This window comes from Oncorhynchus gorbuscha, linkage group LG05 (genome assembly GCF_021184085.1).
Source record: "Oncorhynchus gorbuscha isolate QuinsamMale2020 ecotype Even-year linkage group LG05, OgorEven_v1.0, whole genome shotgun sequence".
Taxonomy (NCBI): Eukaryota; Metazoa; Chordata; class Actinopteri; order Salmoniformes; family Salmonidae; genus Oncorhynchus; species Oncorhynchus gorbuscha.
The window spans coordinates 97,081,139-97,091,702 of NC_060177.1; the positions used below are offsets into that span (position 1 = coordinate 97,081,139).

At 41.0% G+C, this 10,564-nt stretch overlaps 1 protein-coding gene across 1 annotated transcript; it reads right to left on the reverse strand.

The window, feature by feature from the left end:
- Nucleotides 1-645: 645 nt before the first annotated feature.
- Nucleotides 646-5,743, reverse strand: dmrt2a (doublesex and mab-3 related transcription factor 2a). Its single transcript, XM_046348807.1, has 4 exons — nucleotides 5,514-5,743; nucleotides 4,819-5,272; nucleotides 4,170-4,272; nucleotides 646-2,492 (listed from the first exon to the last, which is right to left on the reverse strand). The coding sequence occupies exons 2-4, from the start codon at nucleotides 5,179-5,181 to the stop codon at nucleotides 1,249-1,251; spliced, it is 1,710 nt and encodes a 569-aa protein (XP_046204763.1). The 5' UTR covers nucleotides 5,182-5,272; nucleotides 5,514-5,743; the 3' UTR covers nucleotides 646-1,248.
- Nucleotides 5,744-10,564: the final 4,821 nt, after the last annotated feature.

Here is a 10,564-nt window from a genome sequence, read left to right on the forward strand (position 1 = left end):
TTCATATTGAAAACCTCATCATATTAGACCAGTAGTTTTCTGTTCATATTGAAAACCTCATCATATTAGACCAGTAGTTTTCTGTTCATATTGAAAACCTCATCATATTAGACCAGTAGTTTTCTGTTCATATTGAAAACCTCATCATATTAGACCAGTAGTTTTCTGTTCATATTGAAAACCTCATCATATTAGACCAGTAGTTTTCTGTTCATATTGAAAACCTCATCATATTAGACCAGTAGTTTTCTGTTCATATTGAAAACCTCATCATATTAGACCAGTAGTTTTCTGTTCATATTGAAAACCTCATCATATTAGACCAGTAGTTTTCTGTTCATATTGAAAACCTCATCATATTAGACCAGTAGTTTTCTGTTCATATTGAAAACCTCATCATATTAGACCAGTAGTTTTCTGTTCATATTGAAAACCTCATCATATTAGACCAGTAGTTTTCTGTTCATATTGAAAACCTCATCATATTAGACCAGTAGTTTTCTGTTCATATTGAAAACCTCATCATATTAGACCAGTAGTTTTCTGTTCATATTGAAAACCTCATCAGGGTTAAATTAAATCAAATGTAATGTTACCACACTATATAGTGACAAACCAAACCTGATACAATAGAGGTTGACTCTTTATAAAGTTTATTGACACATTACATGGCAACATTTAAAGTGATACATTTAAATACTCTACACCATAAAGAGATTTACATTTACGCTGGTATAAAATATAACATCCATATAAACATGTCCTTTACTGGTGGAAGTGTTTCTGTACTGAGAGTTATGACAACAGCAAGCACAGTGTCAGACACATACATCTAATTGTGTGTGTGTGTGTGTGTGTGTGTGTGTGTGTGTGTGTGTGTGTGTGTGTGTGTGTGTGTGTGTGTGTGTGTGTGTGTGTGTGTGTGTGTGTGTGTGTGTGTGTGTGTGTGTGTGTGTGTGTGTGTGTGTGTGTGTGTGTGTGTGTGTGTGTGTGTGTGTGTGTGTGTGTGTGTGTGTGTGTGCGTGTGTGTGTCCGTGTTTGCCCATGTGAGAAACGGATTGTCTACAGGGCAGTTGGGCAAATGGTTGGTCCATCTGTAGACCAGTGGGCCAGTCTAAATTCAGGGTTTGTGCAAAATAGTAATTATTTAGTCGATAACGGAGACCTCAGAGCAGAAAAACGGGCCAAGGTATCACAAATTGCCAGGCAGGTTTTTGGTCCCTGTTCATCAGATAGACATGACTGTTATTACTGTGAAGCCCTGTTCATAGCAGGTGACGGTCTCTTCAGAATGGCCTCGACAGAGAAGGACAGGGACTCGCTGGACACCACCTTGGTCCCAGCTGACGTAGCCAGAAACTCCTTACTGTATCTATCAGAATCTTTGAAACTGTAGAAGTCCTTAGAAGGTCCTTCACGGTACTTTCTGGCTGCTTCCTCCAGCAGTTCTTTACAGTAGGGGCCCCGAAGCTCGACCCCGGTCCCAGCTCTCTCCCCAGCCCCAGCTCCTACCTCTACTCCGACCCTCTCTCTCTCTCCAGCCCCGGCCCTAGCCTTCTCACTCAGTGTCTGCTGGATGAGTGAGTGAAAAGAGTTGAGCTTCATGGATAGTGTGTGTTTGGAGCTGTCCTTGCTCAGCTTGTTCACGACATGTTCGTGGCTAGGGGGGTAAGGGTGAGGCTGGGGGTGGGAGTGAGGTTGGAGATGAGGTGTACTAGGGGGGAAGGCCTGTCCGAAGCCTCTCTTCGGTGGAGAGAAGGCTGATCGTTTGCAGTGCTCCCCCTGGGTGAGAGGGGCCTGGGACTGTACGGGGCCATCCTGCAGCTGTGGTTCAGAACTCTCGGGGAGGCCCGCCGCAAATCTCGAACCCTTCAGCTTGGTGGCTGAGGTGGGGGTGGCGGTTGCCATGATGTCGAAGTCGGGTGGCAGGCTCTCTGCGGCAGCGGCGGCCATCATTCTGGGCTCCCAGGCCACACCTGGCTTCATGTTCTGGACGGCCGTGGCGTTGAGCAGGCACTGCTGGTACAGAAGGGAGGGGCCACGCGGCCACACCATGAACCCCCGCGGAGACGTCAGCGGAGAGGTCAGAGGGTACTGGCGGTAGGTGGTCGCCACGGAGACATTGGAGGAGATGAGCTCCATGTTGCCGGGGCCGGCGGAGTACTGCAAGGAGAGGTCCACACAGCTGGGCGACAGGAAGTGACAGAGGTCCTTGTTGTTGTGGTGAGGCTCCTCCGGGGCGGAGGCTGAGTAGGCCGTCTTATAGGACTTGTACTCTGCAGCATGGCGGACCAGACTGTTGGGGAAGAGCAGAGAGGCTGTAGCAGCCTGGGAGGGTTCTAGCAGCTCTCTCTCCTTGTACTCTCTCTCCAGCATGACACTCTCCAGCTCTTTGTCAGCAAACGCTCTCCTCTTCCTCATCCTGTCGCTGAGGGGGGGTGGGAGGGGGGGGCTGGCCCCCATGTACGGGTCACCCTGCACCGGACGATACCCTGAGAGGAGACAAGACAGGGGAGGAGGTTAGACAACATAGAGATACTGTATCATACTAATATAATACTATATAATACTAATATAATATGCTATTTAATTCAGGGCTAGACTTGATGTTTTGGTTCAGTTATTAAGTAACTACTGAAGTATATCTGATGTGTTAATTGCAGTGAATTAAATTATATCAAGGTTACATTCTGGAGTCCGGCATATTGGATTATCAAGGTTTATCAATAGTTTAAACATTTAACAAAGGTCCTTTCATATGTCTGGCACTCGGTTGACCTAAACTAGTATACTAGGAAGTATTCATTTTGCTTTTAGACTAAAATGTGTTTTTTTTAAATCTACAATTTTATTGTGCCCGCAAAGTTTTATTTGAAACCTAGAAAATAAGGATCATAACAGGTCTGTGCTTACGGAAGTTAAACTGGCCACAGAGCAATGAGGAGGAGGTTTAATTGAAACGGAAAGGGACAGAAATCCAAGAAACACTACAAGAAAGAAAGAGAAGAGAAAGATGAAGCGACATCATTATAACAGAGATTATTATTATGTATTAATGGAGGAGAGGAGATAATAGAGATGATCATTATGTATTAATGGAGGAGATGATAGAGATGATCATTATGTATTAATGGAGGAGAGGAGATAATAGAGATGATCATTATGTATTAATGGAGGGGAGGATATGATAGAGATGATCATTATGTATTAATGGAGGAGTGGAGATGATAGAGATTGTCATTATGTATTAATGGAGGAGAGGAGATGATAGAGATGATAGAGATGATCATTATGTATTAATGGAGGAGAGGAGATGATAGAGATGATAGAGATTGTCATTATGTATTAATGGAGGAGAGGAGATGATAGAGATGATAGAGATGATCATTATGTATTAATGGAGGAGAGGAGATGATAGAGATGATAGAGATGATCATTATGTATTAATGAAGGAGAGGAGATGATAGATATTATCATTATGTAATAATGGAGGAGATGATAGAGATGATAGAGATGATCATTACATATTAATAAAGGAGAGAAGATGATAAATAGGCTACAACACCAGTTGATTTGCTATCACCATTACTAGTAAACAGGACAGACTGCCTTACCTAACAATATAATAGAATAAGCAGTATCACCATTACTAGTAAACAGGACAGACTGCCTTACCTAACAATATAATAGAATAAGCAGTATCACCATTACTAGTAAACAAGGCAGACTGCCTTTAACCTAACAATATAATAGAATAAGCAGTATCACCATTACTAGTAAACAGGACAGACTGCCTTACCTAACAATATCATAGAATAAGCAGTATCACCATTACTAGTAAACAAGGCAGACTGCCTTTAACCTAACAATATAATAGAATAAGCAGTATCACCATTACTAGTAAACAGGACAGACTGCCTTACCTAACAATATAATAGAATAAGCAGTATCACCATTACTAGTAAACAAGGCAGACTGCCTTTAACCTAACAATATAATAGAATAAGCAGTATCACCATTACTAGTAAACAGGACAGACTGCCTTACCTAACAATATCATAGAATAAGCAGTATCACCATTACTAGTAAACAGGACAGACTGCATTACCTAACAATATAATAGAATAAGCAGTATCACCATTACTAGTAAACAAGGCAAACTGTCTTACCTTCCAGAATGCTCTTAGCCAGCATGGTTGATGGTCTGATGTGTCTCTGGTAAATAGCTCTTCTCTCTGCTGGAATCTGCTTCCCAGAAATTCCCTTTTTATCCTGATAAAATTACAGAACAAATAAATTAAATCGAGTCATTATTTCAGAGGCCATATTATGGTGTTTTCAAATTATTATTTAATACCAGTCCCATTAAAAAAAAACTAATACCAAGATGTATTTTCATGTACTTATAATTAGTAATCTGGATTTACGATTTAGATGATGGTAAGGTTTCCTGTCATCCCATTCTGAGTTTATCATCCCAACAGGTTACTTTGATTGGTGTGAAAATAAATAAAATAAACTTTATAAACTAAAACTAAACTTGAACATTAAAAAATAGTATTCGTTACAGTATGTATTACAATGTGCTACTTCTCTCTCAGTCCGTATGATTTCAATTCCAATTTGTCTGTTTGAAGAAAGACAAAACATTTTTTTTTTTTTTTACAATTAAGAAAATCGAGATTTACAGTACCGCCAACATTGTTACCCCCCAAAATCCTGGTGAAACCAAGGAGTTTTACACCCTCTCGATCATTCGAAAACACACACACCTTAAAATAGTAATGTATAGGACTTTAGAAAGGTCCACACACACACCTCTGTAGCTTGTTGTCTCCGTAGTGCCACCTGAGCCGCCATGACCCGCTGCCTCTCCACCACCAGAAGACAGTTGGCACACTGGCAGTCCCTCCAGCGGCAGAACCGCTTATGCCCCTTCAGACACGACACCACGCCGTGATTCCTGCAGCGGGCACACTTCGGCGTCCGGCTCAACTTCCTCGGTTCGCAGTTCTCGGGGCTGATGGTCCCCGGCGGCTTGTCATCTCCCTTGGCCCCCGGCTCGTCGTACTCTGCGCCGGGAAGAGAGGAGCTGTAGTCCGGCCGGTCCTGGTCGTCGCTCTCGGTTTCCAGACTCTCCACGTCGATCTCAAACTCCGGACCGGAGATATCCTTCATCATATCTGCCGCCTGTCTCCCGGTGCCTCGTACCTAATGTACTCTTTCCAAGTTCTGACTCACGCGACGGTTGCCCCACTGCAGTCAGTACAATCTGAAATTAAAATAATGATCCCATTTTATCTGTCATTATATCCTTGCGGGCAACCTCTAAAAGCCCTATGGACTGGTGTTTCATACTGTGCGCAAGTGTCTTCATAAGATGCTAGTTTAATAAATGGCCAATAAACATATACATGAGAAATTAACAAAAACATAACAATAACGTGTATTCCCTCCAATCTGTGGTTTTGTCGAAAACGAGTTACATAAATGAGTAAACCCTTTAGACTTACCTCAATGCAGGCTCCTCCAGAACAGATTTAAACTGTCTGGCAACATCCATCCGCTCCTTATTGCAGTTTGTCTCTAGTCAGTGCGCTCTGAGCTGATGGACGTGTCTGTATAACAGCATTGACAGACACCGCTGATAATCTGCTGTTTAATTATTGTTCAATACAGAGATGTCCCAACGTGACAAACACAGACGTTGTCCTGAAGCGGTCTGTCACACCGGCGCGCTCCACGGTTCTCTCCGAGGCTCGAGCTAGAGCGCCACCCCTATGAAGTATTTGGGTGCGCGCGGATTTAATCGTGATTGGCTCGTTTTCAACCCACCGAACCTATTGGCTGTTCCGGACGTTTTCTTTCTCAATGGAAACGTTTGAAACGGAGTGCAGTTACAATCTAAACAGAACGAGGAAATGATTCATCAAAATATTGGGGAGCAGAGAGAGATAGATATAGGTGGCTTGGTATAAGATGGCCTCGTGATGTAATGAAGGCCTATACTATAGGACTAATTCCATGGTAAGAAGCACTATCAATTGATACACGGGAAGAACTTTGTATACATGTCAGTTTCGTTCGCCTTTTGATGAACTAGTATGAACTAGTATTGTTTTTTGGGGGAGAAATCCCAATTCGGCCCTATTCAATTCTAAATTAGTCAACAGCATTTAGGCTTTCATACAATAATAGGCCTATAGTATTTTTAGATGTTGGGCTTTTAGTTGGTTATCGTCTGTAATATGCATTTTTCCCGATGTTTATGCTGTTTATTTGTTTGGGCCTCTAATAATGATATTCACATTTGCAGGCAAAGACAAAAAATAGATTTCATTTTGTATTCAAATTTAGATAACAACATAATAGAGAATTTCAAGGTGGCTTTGAAGATCTAGTTAGTATTAAAATATTACTCAAAATAATACTCAATAATATTATAATCAGCTGCAAGATATGACTAAACTATCCCAAAGGCTGCATTTTGTACATGGATAGAATTGACTTTTTGTCATGCAGTAGGCCGAATTAGGCCTTCATGAAGCATCTTTATTTTAGATTATAAAATCTTGGTTTCTCATATAATTTTATTACATTCTTATAGGCCTAGCATGTTTTATTAAAGCACTGACAGGCCTACTATAGCTGCTATTGAGGTGCCTATAGACTGGGGAGTTAGCCGGTAGCCTAGTTGGTGGTTACATTACCTAATCACCTCCCAATCAGTGTGAGCAGCTGGAGTTAGTGAGACAACGTGACACAGTACAGATTGGGTTGATTAGAAAGTTGACACAACAAAAGCCTCTGTGAAAACACATTGTCAGCATGCGGGACTAGATAATACAAAACACAACTCTCACTGCCTGCCTGCCTGCCTGCCTGCCTGCCTGCCTGCCTGCCTGCCTGCCTGCCTGCCTGCCTGCCTGCCTGCCTGCCTGCCTGCCTGCCTGCCTGCCTGCCTGCCTGCCTGCCTGCCCCGACTGACAGACCGGGGAGTTAGTTATGATAGACATACTGCGACATGAGAAGAAATCTCCAGAATGTCAGCTATAGATCAACAGACTGGTGTTTCAATAAGTGTGATGTAAATGTGACATCCTAGGAATGTAGAGGTTATCCCCTTGACAACCAATAGGTTAGGGAGCGGTGCAGCGTAAAGTGACACCGGACAATAGGAACAATGTTGATCGGGCCGAAAGAGTTTTCTGTTTGTCTTAACCACGGGAGAGAAGACTCATTCGGAGATCGATTTTACATGTGTGTTTCCGACGCTTCTGTTGTAGGGACCATATATTTTGAGGGACCATAGATGTTGAAGCCGTTTCCTTCAATTTGGTGCCGCCATGAATACAAAAAGTAAAGGAAACAAACATGTGCCCCTGAACAAGGCAGTTAACCCACTGTTCCTAGGTCGTCATTGAAAATAATACATTTTTCTTAACTGACTTGCCTAGTTAAATAAAATACAAAAATGAAAATGTTGAGTCGCTCCTTTAAAATAGGGGGTTATTTAAATACATGGCAGCTTTGAGAACATGTTGAGTCGGTCGTTAAAATAGGGGGTTATTTAAATACATGGCAGCTTTGAGAACATGTTGAGTTGGTCCACAGTATGACTACGGCCATATGCAAGACACGTTTATTTTATCAATCTTTTCCACAATGAGGTTCCTTTGAAAAATATTACATTATAAACAACTTATCCAGGCATATAAGGAATTGCATTATATAAGTATATTCCCTTTGTGCGTTGTCTAAAATGTTGCAAAATAATTCAACAACAAAAACATGATGAAAAAGTCTGTACCAGCTGGATGATACTAAATGATAAAAGCGTCTGCTAAATGGCATATATTATTATTATTATTATTATTAAATTCATTTTTTTCATAAATATGTAATTGTTCTCTGGACATTAGAAGTTGTCTTTGGTTATAGACTACACTACGATAAAACACAATCACACTTTACTACACTACAATAAAACACAATCACACTTTTAGGCTTATATATAATAAATGATCTGGTTCATTAAAACTGTGAACATTTTCTTCAATAATTTATCTGAAAGAGCTGATGGGAAATATTCGTTTGCCATTATTATTATTTTTTTTAAATTACATTTGGTTTAACCTTTATTTAACTAGGCAAGTCAGTTAATAACTCATTCTTATGTACAATTTACAAATGTACAATTAGTGAAATACAACATGTATTTCATAATTATTTAAATTGAGTGTGTTTTGGGAAATAGGTCAAATTAGGCCTTGGCCTACATGAGAACAGAGGAAGAATTTGATATGAAGTGACCATGGACGAGCCAACTAATTAGGCCTACTAATTCCAATGTAACCCTTTAGCTGTCAGAGTGTATTAGCATTTCGCTACACCCGCAATAACATCTGCTAAATATGTATATGTGACAAATACAATTTGATTTGATAACTTAACCAGTTTTCAATTGTTGAGACCGGCAGTTCACAGAGCATGCATGCAGGCCTCCTTCCCAACATGTGGTGAAGCGGTCAAAGGGCTGTGCCGGGCCAGCTATGCAGGTGCAGGTCGCCACTCTCTCCTCATCTTTAATTTATTATCGGGGTTATGACCGCCTCTACCGTAGCGCTCAGGGCCGGCTCTAGCCTTTTGGGGCACCCCACCTCGTGGAAAAAAATACATTTTAGTGCCCCCTCTGTTGACTGCGGAGAAAAATGTACGTTCGAACAATTCTACACTGTAAGACTTTTCCGTCAATTCAAAAGTAAAACACGGTAGAATGTACAGTACATGTAATTGTGTTATACATATAGATTGCACTGCATTATTGGTAAAATTACGAAACATACTGTTATTAACTACAATTAGAAGCCTTTTTTTAAAATCACTCAAATATGGTTTGTTAAGCTTCATTTTAAGGGGTCCTTATCACGATGTATTTACATCTGTAACAAGTATTGAAATTAATTGTAGTACTTACACAGTAGTAACTACATGTAACTGTTGGTAATTGCAGTCTGTAATTACAGGGGGGTAACAATGTATGCTTCTTACAAATGTTAAAGCTTCTAATAGCATCCCAACTTCACTCTATTTCAGCCTGCACAATGATACGTGCCAATGGAAAACAGACCACCTCATTGTCACAACTCTGCAATAAAGATCTGGAGTCCGGGTGCCCAATGGCAGAAAAACAGGTTCACAGACGGCATAAAAGCCACACTTTAAATGGTTAAATCGTTTAGGCCTAACTGTGCATTTGACAATGGATCAATGACTTTAACCATTTGTCACCTTCCGGAGACACCTGAAACCCCACCTCTTTAAGGAATACTTAGGATAGGATAAAGTAATCCTTCTCACCCCCCCTCCCCCCCTTAAAATATTTAGATGCACTATTGTAAAGTGGCTGTTCCACTGGATGTCATAAGGTGAATGCACCAATTTGTAAGTCGCTCTGGATAAGAGTGTCTGCTAAATGACTTAAATGTAATGTAAATGTAACCAACAATTGCACTTTTTTTTGACTCATTAATAAACAGTTATGGTTAAAATTGAGATAGTAATTTGTGCTTGCAAAATCTTGATTGAATAATGGTTTATAAATGCACTTAAAATGGTCATAAAACAAACTCTAATTCCATCATTAAACCTTGCAAGAGTTTCACTGTTGAGAAACATTCTCACTTTTGGATGGGATGGCAATTATTTATTTATCCCAGGTTCAATATCTGCCCATTTGTGCAACACCCAGAAAATAATGAGGCAATCGAATGTGCAAAGAAAGGGGTCGAGAGGGTCAGTGTGCAAAATCCAGACATGAAAGATTGCCGCAAAAGAAACAAAGTGTTATAGGTCAAAAACATAAACACAGGAGAAAGAAAATATGTTTTCCAGGAAATGTGTTTAGCTTTTTTGGATACATGAATTCTGCTGGATGATTTAGCATAAACTGAATTCTGCTAGACAATTTAGCATTAGCAGTTAGCTAGTGTTTGCTACCTAGCTAGCCTAGTGTTGGCTACCTAGCTAGCCTAGTGTTGCCTAGTGTTGGCTACCTAGCTAGTCTAGTGTTGGCTACCTAGCTAGCCTAGTGTTGGCTACCTAGCTAGCCTAGTGTTTGCAACCTAGCTAGCCTAGTGTTTGCAACCTAGCTAGCCTAGTGTTGCCTAGTGTTGGCTACCTAGCTAGTCTAGTGTTGGCTACCTAGCTAGCCTAGTGTTGGCTACCTAGCTAGCAGGTTTCCATCAAGGATCTCTCTGTACTTTGCTCCGTTCATATGGGGCTGCAGGTAGCCTAATGGATAGAAAGTTGAGCTAGTAACCGGAAGGTTGCAGGATTGAATCCCTGAGCTGACAAGGCAAACATCTGTCGTTCTGCCCCTGATCAAGGCAGTTAACCCACTGTTCCTTGGACCTCATTGAAAATAAGAATTTGTTCTTAAGTGACTTGCCTAGTTAAATAAATAAAAGTATCTCCCTTGATCATGACTAATCTCCCAGTCCTTGCTGCTGAAAAACATCCTCACAGCATGATACTACCACCACCATGCTTCACCGTAGGGATG